The 12437-nt window shown below is 31.6% G+C and overlaps 1 protein-coding gene across 7 annotated transcripts in view; it reads left to right on the top strand.

The window, feature by feature from the left end:
• Window positions 1-651: 651 nt before the first annotated feature.
• LOC135964079 (collagen alpha chain CG42342) overlaps window positions 652-12437 on the top strand; it is a 307763-nt gene continuing 295977 nt past the window's right edge. For all 7 annotated transcript variants that reach the window (XM_065516144.1, XM_065516143.1, XM_065516147.1 and 4 more), the window contains exon 1: window positions 652-2011. In XM_065516144.1, coding sequence (XP_065372216.1) covers window positions 724-2011 — 1288 coding nt within the window. In that variant the 5' untranslated portion in view covers window positions 652-723. The remainder of the gene's footprint in view (window positions 2012-12437) is intronic.

The following is a 12437-nucleotide window of genomic DNA, read 5'->3' as shown; positions in this document are numbered from 1 at the left end:
GTTACTACAAAAAAACCAGTGAGATTAAAGTGTAAAAAAGAAATATTTAAAATAAGTAAAAATACATATAAAAATCCCACAGTTAAGTTTAACAAGGACATTGCGTAAGAAGAAGGACACATTTTGTAAAACATTTATGCCATTCCTTCAGTGTTTGTTTAATATTTCCTGTCTTATTTATTTAAGAAATTGTGCTGAAACAAAAAATAACATGATCAAATGTTTTTGTTAAATATATAAGAAAATATTTGTTAGACATTATTTTATTTTTTCGAAAAAAAAGAACAGAAAAAGGAATTTCCTGTCAACTCCATTACCAAAATAGTAATTCTCTCTACTGCTGCAACCATTTCCATTTATACTCTATTAGTTTTTTTCTGGGTTTTGTTTATTTTCTTAGTATTCTTTGTGTGTTTCTATTCATCTTTATGTGATGCCCTTAAGGAGTCTGGAGTTAGAGATAGTTTACATTTAGTTCACTTTTACATGATTTGACAACAAAAAGGACATCATATTGTCACAACAGGATAAAAAACAATTACCTCATAACAGCAGCAGCTTAAACACACAAAAACTACAACTCAAAACCATTGAAAAAAGAAAAAATTGTAATAAAAACGACAAAAGAGAGAATAATAGTTTCAGTTAGACAGTTGCAAAGAGAGGGACTGGACTGGCTGTAACCATCTTTGGTGATTTTGAGACAAGTGACAACAAAGAGTAATGAGAAGAATAGACAAGGGTGCTGGTGAGACACCCTCAACCACAAGGACTTTAGCAAACAATATGCTGGCACAGGATCCAGCTCTCCCACCAGCAAAAGCACAACAGCAGTATCAGCAACAGCAGCAACAACAGTATCTTAGTAGTAGTTGTAGCAATAGTAACAAATTACAAACATATCAAGAAAATGTTAACAATGAAATGTCCTTGAAAGATTCCACAAAAATGTTGACAACGACAACACCAACACAATTTGCCACAACGAACAACAATAAGCAGCAACAACAACTACAAATGTCAACTGCACAACATACAACAAAAGCTGGAGCAGCAGCACCTGCTGCTGCAGTAGCTACAACACAACAAACTAGTCGCCTTGAAGGACTTAATCATACAAATAAAAGTCCCTCAAACAAAAACACAAAAAACCTTCAACAGCATCATCAACATCAGCAGCAGCAGCAACAGCTCAACACTGAAGTGTATAAAAAATGTCCTGTAGTAATAAACAGCAAATCTTCCTCAACAATAGCATCGGCAGTCACAACAAAACAACCTCCTTCATTCCATATAAAATCTTTAACCAGCTCTTCATTCTTTACATCAGCAACATGCCCCTCTTCCTCCTCATCCAGCAATACAACATCATCCTCCACAACAGGAACCACAAAAACATCAATATCATTATTAAATTTATTTTTTTACATCATGTGCGTCACATCGTTGGGCTTCTCCTTGTACTGCAGCGTACGACAAACGCATACGGAGCGTACATTACGACATTTAAGGGAATTCGATGAACGTCTAATGGATCTGGAGATGCAATTACAAATGCAACAGCAGCAATTGCACCATGTTAGCCATACACTGACACAAACTCAACAGCAACTACAACAGGCAACATACAACAGCAATAACAGCAACAACAACAACCACAATGACGAAGAGGACGATGATGTTGTTGAGAATGATGGTGATGATGATGATGAAATGGATACCACGGATATGGATTATACCTCTCGAGCCCTGGCTGCCGGAGGTAATTTGAATATTTTACATTTGAAAGATGCCAAAGATGTTACACAAGCTGTTCGTTTATTAACACGGCAAGTGGGTGAATTACATCGTCTTAGACGTGATGTTTCCCAACTACAATTGAGTCGTCGCCAACAGCATCGTCGTCAGACGGGTTTGGGTGGCGGCAATGGTTCCAGTTCTCACGAACGTTTAGGCAATGCAGCTGGTTTGGGTGGTGCCGGTAATTTCCAAGAGTGCGGTTGTCAACCAGGTGAGTTTCAAAATAGTTTATTTAGAATTTTTTCTTCATTTTTGTTTTCTACTTTGTTTATGCAAATTACTTTTAATAATTGCTGCCGTATTTTATTTCATTAAATGTTTTGCAGTTAAGTGGTTTTATGCTCAAGACCTTTAAGGGTTGTTGGGCCGTTGTGTTGTTACCGTTGGTTATTGGCCAAAAACACCAAAACGAGCAACATAATTGCCAAGACTGTTATTTGAATTAGTTGGTTAAAGCACAGCTTGATTGTTGGGTTTTTGGTTTTACTAAAATTTGTAAAAATAAAATGATATTTTATGGGGTTTTTATGGCAGGTGGAGAATTTGTGGGTGAAAGGTGGTTTTAAATTGCCAAACATTTTGCTGAGTATATTTTGGTGGTTAGAAATTTGTATAAACAACAAATAAAATATAAACATTAAGGTTTTTGGTATTCAACTACTGTTTAGGACAATTTGATAGTTAGAAAAGATTGTGGAAATGTTTATAAAAAATACAATTTGTTAATTAAGATTTCGGGTATGCGATACACGGCGACATGTAAATGTTTTCAATTTTCATTTAAAATAGTTTTATTTTTAGTTTTATGGTTTATAATCAAAATCTTGTCACTATGATTTCAATTTATCAAATTTCATTCACAATTATACTGAAATGTCATTTGTGTTTAACATGATTTCCATATTACTTTTACGATCTGAATCAGCTTGTTATACCAGAAGAGAATGTACCAGCTTACAGAACTATGTCTGCTGATACTACGAAATATAAAAAAGGAATAATTACATTAATTCCTACAAAATTTATTCATTTTTATCGTACTTATAACTAAATTACTATACTGCTTATACATGAAGATAATAGACATGGTGTAGATATGGTTGTAACAATCATACTATGTTCTGTGTAATTATAAATGTTTGTCACAAACATACATACACAATCCTAAATAACTGCTCATCTTTTGAGGCCAAAAACGAATCAAACCAATTTCGTATACTCTGTTCCGAAGTGAAGCGTATCCCAGTTCTGCATTGATCGAAACAAATAGTAGTCGGACGGTAAAGCAAGTTTGGTTTGGACTATAAAGCAAGTGAAAACTTCCCAACCATACTTTTTAACAGGTATTGCAACATGTGGCCGAACGTCATGATGGAATATTATGGTTTCATGTCTGGCCCCATATTCTGGGCGAATCAGTTGTGTTCGGTGCTCGTTACCTTCTGAAATCTGTTCTGGTCAGATTGATCAGCGCATAATAGATAGGACCCGTTTCCTCCCACCAATTAAAGAGCATTACCTTGGCACCATGAATATTTAGCTTTTATATCGATTCGACTGGTTGGCCGGGCTTCACATACGATCTCTCACGCTTCGGATTATGATCATGGATCCATTTTTCATCGCTAGACTGATTTTCTTCTATAGAGTTCGGACATGCAAAATCGTCTTTCAAGGTCTCTTGGCTTAAATTTGTACGGTAACCAATTTCACTGCTCTTGAACGAATCTTTCTGCTTGCAAACATTTTGAAATTGCTGATTGAGTAGCTGGCAATGAAATTGCAAGCTATGGTTGAGTTTGACAACAATCTTCATGGAGTAATGCCTCTTGGATTGCAAACTGAACAGCACAAACGATCTCTCGCACATTGAAATCGATTAAATATATTCACCATAAGCTTTGATGAGATCGGTGTGCTGCAGTGGCTTTTTTCAAATTAAAGAAGTAAATCACACTAAACTACTTTTAGTCTCATCAAGAAAGCTTCAAACAATAGAAAATACATCCAGTACGGTGAGTTCGATCCAAACATATTGCAACATTTTTAACGAACTTCACATTCATACTGGCGATATACAAGATGTTTGCTTTTCTCACTATTAAATTCTTAGAGTTAGTTTTTTTTTAGAGATGAGAGTTAGGTTTCTAATGGTTACAATGAAACGACTAAAAAAAAATTTTTATAGCGAACATAATGCAACGTTTTGAAGGAACTGGTGGTAGAGGTATTGTAAAATATATCTACCTTACAGTTAGGTTTTCTTTGACAGTTGACTCAATTTTTCAATTCAAATGTACCTGTCATGTCACTGTCCATCATGATGCTGTCACTTTCAATCGTTAGATTGCAATTTCATTTAATTCATATTATGAAACAGTCTCTCCAAGATTTTGCATTTTCAATTCAATCTATCATTGAGATAAATAACACTTCTCATATTTTCTATCTAATTGCCTTGGTTTGATGCAAGACTTACTTCAATATTAAGCAAAAAATTTGACTCATCATTCATTTAATATTAATTCAACATCATTTATCCTTAAAAACCAAACAATTATCTTTCATAGCCTTTAAACTATTTCTTTATATTGTAACTTTTTTGATTGCTCCACAAACTTTTAAAACTAAAATCCTTTCTTTGCATTTGAAACCCTTTGCTCCCAACATAAATGTTGAAAGATTAATATCAAGATTAGAAATATAAATTCATTTAAGTGATAATATGGCCATTTTACAAAAATCTCTCAAAATGCAAACATTTCAAATAGTAAAGAAAGGAAATACCACAAAAACCATATACTAAGAGTTAGGCACGTAACCGGAGGGAGAAGAACTGACTACGGGGATTGATAAGATGTGGGGGCGGGCAACAGAGAGGAAATGAGAAATACAAATAACAATTTAACCAACAAATGATGCTAATACATGAACACAGTTAAAATGAACAGTTTTGCAACATGAATATTCTTACAAACTAACAGACATACTCGCACACTGGGTTGTAAAAACCAAGAATGAACACAGATGTTCAGAATAATATTTCAGCTATATTACTTAGAAATATATAGTAGATATACATATCTATACATGTTTATATGTAAGTAGTCATATGGTTGAGAGCGTGTTTATATGTATTTTAAGCAAATGTCCTTTGTAAAGGAATAATGATTACTTATCCCTCCACATACACACACTTCCAAATGTAAGAAATCTGTTTTTATAGAGTATAAAGTATCTTCTAAATGTTGAAAGTTTTTTGTTTTATGTGTTTAATTTTCAGCAAGTATTTCTTTCATTCATTTATATAATCCGCCTAGATTATATTATGAGTCCTTTTTTTTATTTCTTTCATTCTTTGTTTGCTTTCAAGTATAATTGTTGTTGTTTGTGTTACTTTCAATTCATTACATTTGTGTTCATGTTGTTAATTGTTGGCAAATGTCAACACCATTTGCTAACCGCCCACCCCTACTCCACTACACACTTAACAATTTTTGTAAGTGGCAAGTAACAGCAGCAGCAGCAGCAAAAATTGTGTTAATATTCTAATACTTAAAGAGAAAAGTTGTTCATTTTCCCTACTTTTACTTTTTTTATTTTTGGTGTAAATGTGAACATGTTAAGTATTGTTATTATTACTTCTTATATTTATGCATATTTTTCACGCAACATGTTGCTAACAATCCTCGTTTAAAAGAGAGAAGGTTGACCAAGTTGTGGGGCTTGAATGAAATCATTGATTTTATAATATATAATAACAAAATATGAGCTTTTCACACCAACACATTCTTAATTTTGACAGCTGAGTTAGGTTTCCAGCTCGAACCTTTCTTACTAGTTATATACTATTTAAATGTAAAACAAGATAATGAAAGGTTATGATTATAATAAAAAAATTTATGATTTTCTCACTAACATACATACTTTAAGAGTTAGGTTTATTTTGACAGCTGAGTTTCATTTTCAATACGGTTTTTTGACAGCAGAGTTAGGTTTCCAACTCGAACCTTTCTCATTTGTTATATACTATGTAAATTTAAAACATGATAAATAAATAGAACGTTTGTGATTAGTATAACAGCATTTATCTCACTATCCTATTTAAAGAGTTAGGTTTATTTTGAGTTTCATTAAAAATTCGAACATAGCTGCAATATACGAATATATAGCTGAAATTTTTGCTTCGAAAATGTCGAATTTTGTGCCAACAAAGCTTATGCGGGACGTTTTGCTTTAGCTCTTTAAATCAGTTTCAATGTGAGAGAGACACGAAAGACAAAGATCACCCAGGCCAGCCAAAAAAGTTTGAAGATCAGGAATTGGAGACATTACTCCATGAAGATTGTTGTCAAGCTCAAAAAGAGGTTGGAAAATCATTGGGATTTACTCTAGCAACAATTTCTAAATGTTTGCGAGAAGCAGGATTCATCTAAAGGAAGGGATATTGGGTACCATACAAATTGATGCCTTTGAGATCTTAAAAGTTGATTTTGCGTGTCCGAAAGAATGCTTCAACACTATAAAAGAATATAATTTTTGCAACGAATCATTACTTGCGATGAAAAATGGATGCATTACGATAACCCGAAGCGTAAGAGATCGTATATGAAGCCCGGCCAGCCAGCCGAATCGACAACAAAGTCAAATGTCCTTGGCGGTAAGGTAATGCTCTGTATTTGGTGGGACCTTTGAATGTTATCGAGTGTACAAAATTGTTAGACCCTTTTTGTCGCCGAAAATATATTATTTCTAACAAGGAGTTTGGAGTACTTTTTGATCACGTTTGCTGATAATAGTATCCTGAAACATTCCCACAAGGATCTAATTTTCACCATTTAATATACAACATTGAAATTTCAAAGAAATACTAACTTTTTAAAGAGCTTTCTCCTAGCATTGTCCTTTTGATTTACCTGCTATAGCTTTCCTCTCAATCATTAGGTTCACATTCAGTCCAATAATGAATAAAAAATCCACATAATTTTTTTCCCATTTCCCATTTTTATACCCTACACCACCATAGTGGGGAGGGTATAATGCGTTTGTGCAGATGTTTGTAACGCCAAAAAATATTGGTGTAACATCCACCTTAAAGTATACCGATCGACTTAGAATCACTTTCTGAGTCGATTAAATGATGTCCGTCCGTCTGGCTGGTTGGCTGGCTGTCCATGTAAACCTTGTGCGAAGAGTACAGGACGCAATTTTGAAGATATTAGGATAAAATTTGGTACATATAATTTTTTCGGCCCAAGGACGAAGCCTATTGAAACAGGCTGAAATTGGTCCATTATTTCACCTGGCCCCCATACAAATGTCCTCTCGAAATTGGACTTTATCGGTCATAAATGTTTAATTTATATATGTATCTACACAAGTTTCGCTCCAAATAAGTTTTATATATACAAAATTCATGTCACCAAATTTTGTTACGATCTGTCCATAATTAATCATAGCTCCCATATAGACTCGCTTCCGAAAATCACTTGAATGTGCATAAATCTCTTAAAAATGTTGGTATACACACAAAATTCAACATAGTAAACTTTCATATAGACATAAATCACACGACCTAATTTCATGGTGATCGGTCCATAATTGGTCCCATATAATTTCCACTTCCGAAAATCACTCACGAATATAAATTATTGATATTTTAACTAAAAATTTTTAAAAATTCACTTTTTGCAAGAAATCAATTAACAATATCGATATCTATCTACTGTAAAAATTTCAATGTATTCCGATTTCTCTTTCATTTTTCACATTTGAGACCATTTTCGTGATAATTAGTGACTACCTTGTATCAACATAAATGTATTATTTCGAGTTAATACAAAAATTTAAATAGATATACATCGTATATTTTCATAAAAAAATGTATTATTTTGAATTGAGCTTTTATTCAAGTTAAAAATAATCAAATTGTTTTATTTAAATTTGGTTGTATTTTGAGTTGATACTGTTTTTTTGATAAAATAATACAAAAAAAAATATCGAGAAGTTCCAGAAAAATGGTAGTAACTCAAAAAATAGATTTATTTTGCAATAATTGCAAAAATTTTAAAGAAAAACAATGTAAATATATTTTCAAATGGAATTTGCTTACTGATGTATTCGGATTTTCAAATTCTCTTAAAATGTAATCACAAACAGTTTTTGCCCTCTACTGAAAATTTTGAAATTTTGAGTTAATACAGTATTGTTGAACGAGTGCGATATTTAGTTTAAAATTATTTAATATCTAAACATAAGTTAACCTTCCCTAATATGTTAGCAATAAAATTGTTAACATAAGAGCATAAATTTGCTCTCAAACCCAGTAGCAGCAACTAACTGTGTAGTAGCAGCAGTATGTTGAAAGTCCTAATCTAAAAAGTAATCAAAGTTTTGTGGTTCCGGCACAACAAAGAAAGAAACAAACACCCCAAAAAAAAAAAAGAAAAACGACAACAAAATTCAAATAATATACAAATAAATATACATATTCATACACATTTAGAAGTAAGTATAATATCACGTCTTACAACTAAAACAAACATTAGCAAATACTTAGAGCAACAAACTTTTTGTGTTCTACCAACAATTTTTGTTTGTCTGAGTTATTTTTGGTTCTTTGTTTTTTCTTTCTGTCTCATTACTTTAGTGGTCATTTTCATTATGTTCTTGTTGGGGGTTTCCCTCTCCCCTAAATCTTCTAATTTCTAAGCATATTAATAAAAATCTGTAACAGTTTTTCCAATTAATAAAATCTCTAAACAACTATAAATTATTTTCGAACTCAGCCAGTAAAACCGAATGTTTTCTATACATATTTCACAATGTTTTGTGTGGAAAAGGGAGATATTCATTTTGGGTTCAATTTACCCTTAAAACAATTAGTTAAAGACTTAAGGTTTTATATAAATATAGATTAAATTTAAGGGTAGAAATTGTGTGTTTTTGTATGATTTTTTGGTGTTTTTTTATTGTCTCTGGGGACCAGCGACACTTGTCGTGTGGTTATTTACCACTAGATATGAGACATAATGTATCTTTATAAAATAATTTAATACACTTCGTTTTAAATGCACTCACTCATTTGTACATACATACGTTTGGGATAAATTATTTTTTTATTGATTTAACACAAACTTGTTCACAAATAGACAGAAATTTTGTGGTTTGGAAATAATTTAGTAAATTTTCTTTTCCTGCCAAAAGCAGATGAAACAAAAAATTTAAATTTTTGTTGAGGATTTTATATCAAGTTATTTAGGTTAATTAGTTAATTACTTAAAACTATTATCGTCTTTAAATTAAAATTGTAATTGCTGGCATATGTTTTAGACGACTACTAAGGGATGTAGCTAGAAGTGGTAACTATAGATCAATCTATCTCGAATATGTCTGAAGTTGGGTTGATACAACTTCAAAGTAGTTTTATCATTCGTAGCGAACATAATAAGTATACAACAATTAAGGTTCGAGTTGTTAACCTAACTCCACTATCAGAAAAACCTAACTCTAGAATGCCTGACTCATTCATTCACTCACTGACTCATCAGTCATGAGTGAGTGAATAAGTCAGGCCTTCTATTTTTAAATATCTATATTTTTAAAAAAAGTCACAAAAAGTAAATCGTACGTATAATTTAGTAACTGTGTGTATATAGGTTAAATTCGTTCAATATGTTCAATCTGTTTGGTTTTAATCATCCGTTCCATGGTTTTTTGTTGTGGAGAAAGATTTTCACCTCAAAACATTTGATGTTTTGGCCATGAAAATGATGAGTCCAGTTTGAGATGCCTTCAAGCCTCGGTTTCTTGAAAGTGTTTAGCAAATACTTAACTCCGTCTGAACTTTGTTTATATACACCACCTATGTTTATCTCTTGTATGGTCTGAGTACGGTCAAAGCTATTTGAAGAGCTTGCTAAAAACTATGTACTCTTTGCTCCCACAAATCATATATTTTTTTTCCAGTTCCAACATTCCTATTTGATGCAACACAATTTAGTATGATCGAACAAATATAATTTCAAATATAAGATTTATTTGTTTTTAAAAAGTGGATCATAAAACTAACGACTAGAAATAGGGGTTTGAAGCTAAGATGTAGCAACATTTTGAACGAATATTTATGGATGCTTAATAACACAATACATATAAAATTCTCCGACGAATACAAAATTGTTTTTCTAAATGTTAGGCTCAGTATTTTAGGTTAATTATACCCTACACCACCATAGTGGGGAGGGTATAATGCGTTTGTGCAGATATTTGTAACGCCCAAAAATATTAGTCTAACACCCACCTTAAAGTATACCGATCAACTTAGAAACTTAGAATCGATTAAACGATGTCCGTCCGTCCGTCTGGCTGGCTGGTTGTCTGTCCATGTAAACCTTGTGCGCAAAGTACAGGTCTCAATTTTGAAGATATTTCGATAAAATTTGGTACATATAGTTTTTTCAGCACAAGGACCAAGCCTATTGAAACCGGCTGAAATCGGTCCATTATTTCACCTAGCCCCCGAAATTGAACATTATCAGTCATAAATGTTTAATTTATATATGTATATCCACAAATTTTGCTCAAAATATGTTTTATATATACAAAATTGTGTTATGATCGGTCCATAATTAGTCATAGCTCCCATATAGACCCGTTTCAGAAAATCACTATAACGTGCACAAATCTCTTAAAAATGTTGGTATACACACAAAATTCAACATAAATAACTTCCATATAGACATAAATCACACGACCTAATTTCATTTTGATCAGTCATGAATATAAATTATTGATATTTTAAAAGAAAAATGTTTTTGCACATTTACTTAGTGTAGGGTATTATATGGTCGGGCTTGACCGGCCATACTTTCTTACTTATTTTACAATGAGTTAGGCCTTCAACTCGAATCTTTCGATCTAGTTATCTATCTGGATATATAGTTCAGAGTAGTCCACCTCCAACACTCTAACTCTGATTTGATTGTTTGAAGCCTGTTTGATACAATTTCAATGTTGTTTGATGAAGTATTTCATTAGCTTTGTTTTCTGATTTGAATGTTTGAAGCCTGCTGTTTGATGGAACATTGTATTGTCTATTAAATGTTGTTTGATTTGATTGAAATAATTCTAAGTGAAGCATCGTTATTTTAGAATTTAATAACAATATTTATAGTTAATTATGGATCGAACAAATTAAATAAAATGTGGTCTAACCAAAATAATTTGAATTATAAAATGTATTGGTTTTGGAAACACCTAGATTCTAATTTAAATGTTTGAAGCTTGTTTGATATAATTTCAATGTTGCTATATGGATTATAATGGAAATATTGCATTAGCTTTGTTTTCAAATTTGAATGTTTGAAGCCTGTTTGATACAATTTCAATATTGTTTGATGGAACATTGCATTGACTACTAAATGTAGTTTGATTTGATTGCAATAATTCCAATAATGGTTAGAACTAATTAAACAAAATGTGATCTAACCAAAATAGTTTGAATTGTAAAATGTATTGGTTTTGTAAACAATTTGATTGTGATTTAAATGTTTGATGCTTGTTTGATACAATTTCAATGTTGTTTGATGGAATATATTGGAAATATAGCATTAGCTTTGTTTTCTGATTTGAATGTTGGAAGCATGTTTGATACAATTTCACTGTTTTTTGATGGAACATGCATTGTTTGATTTTATCGAAATAATACTAATTGCAACATCCAATATTTAGCATGAAATACGTACCAACATATGTAGTTTGATCTAACCAAATTGGTTTGAAATAGAAAATATATTTATTTTTGAAAGAAATATATTGCGATTTAAATGTTTGAAGTTTGTTTGATATAATTTCAATGGGAATATTGCATTAGCTTTAAAGATTTTTAAATGGGACTGAAAGTAGTTTGATATGATCTGCTTAAATTTAAGAGAAACAACGATTTGTCTACATTAATTTAAAATATATACAGTTTAAATTAGTATGTTTTGGAAATGTGGATAAAAATAGGGAATATGTTAACAGCTGCATAAAAGATTTTTGGTGTATGTCTGATTATTTAAAGTAGAAACAGTTATTGTAAATGTATATAATGCATTATTAAGCAATTTTGCAAATTTTTCAGAGACTTTTTTATTTAAATGTTTGGCCCTACCCAGCAAGAACTGCTTATGTCTATTAAATAATATCTATAAACTGTTCTTAATTCTGGGAGTTTTGCCTTATTAGTAAAATTTTTTAGTAAGAGTGAAATTTGATTAAAATTTTGCATTCCTATAAGCTTCAATATTTTCTCTCAATGAAACTTTCCCATATTTAATCCAATTTAACCAGATTTTTATGAAATTTGTCCTTAAATTATTATAGTTTTGCTGACTGTTGTCAGCTACTGCTGCCGAAAGCAATAAAACATTTTCGAAATTATTTTACAAACAAACCAAGCAAACACACTTCTATTTTTTCTGTTCATGCTCCTTCATCCAATATAAATTATTTGCCAAAAACGAAAAAACCCAGGAAAAACTGAAAATATTTTGTTGGTATTGTTTATGAATTGTTGTGCAGTATCATATCAAATGTAAACGTACCATAATAAATTTATGTTTGTTTATAAAGGAGAGCAGGACACCAAGAGCAGG

This window comes from Calliphora vicina, chromosome 1 (genome assembly GCF_958450345.1).
Source record: "Calliphora vicina chromosome 1, idCalVici1.1, whole genome shotgun sequence".
Taxonomy (NCBI): Eukaryota; Metazoa; Arthropoda; class Insecta; order Diptera; family Calliphoridae; genus Calliphora; species Calliphora vicina.
This window is presented reverse-complemented; position numbering and strand designations above follow the sequence as displayed.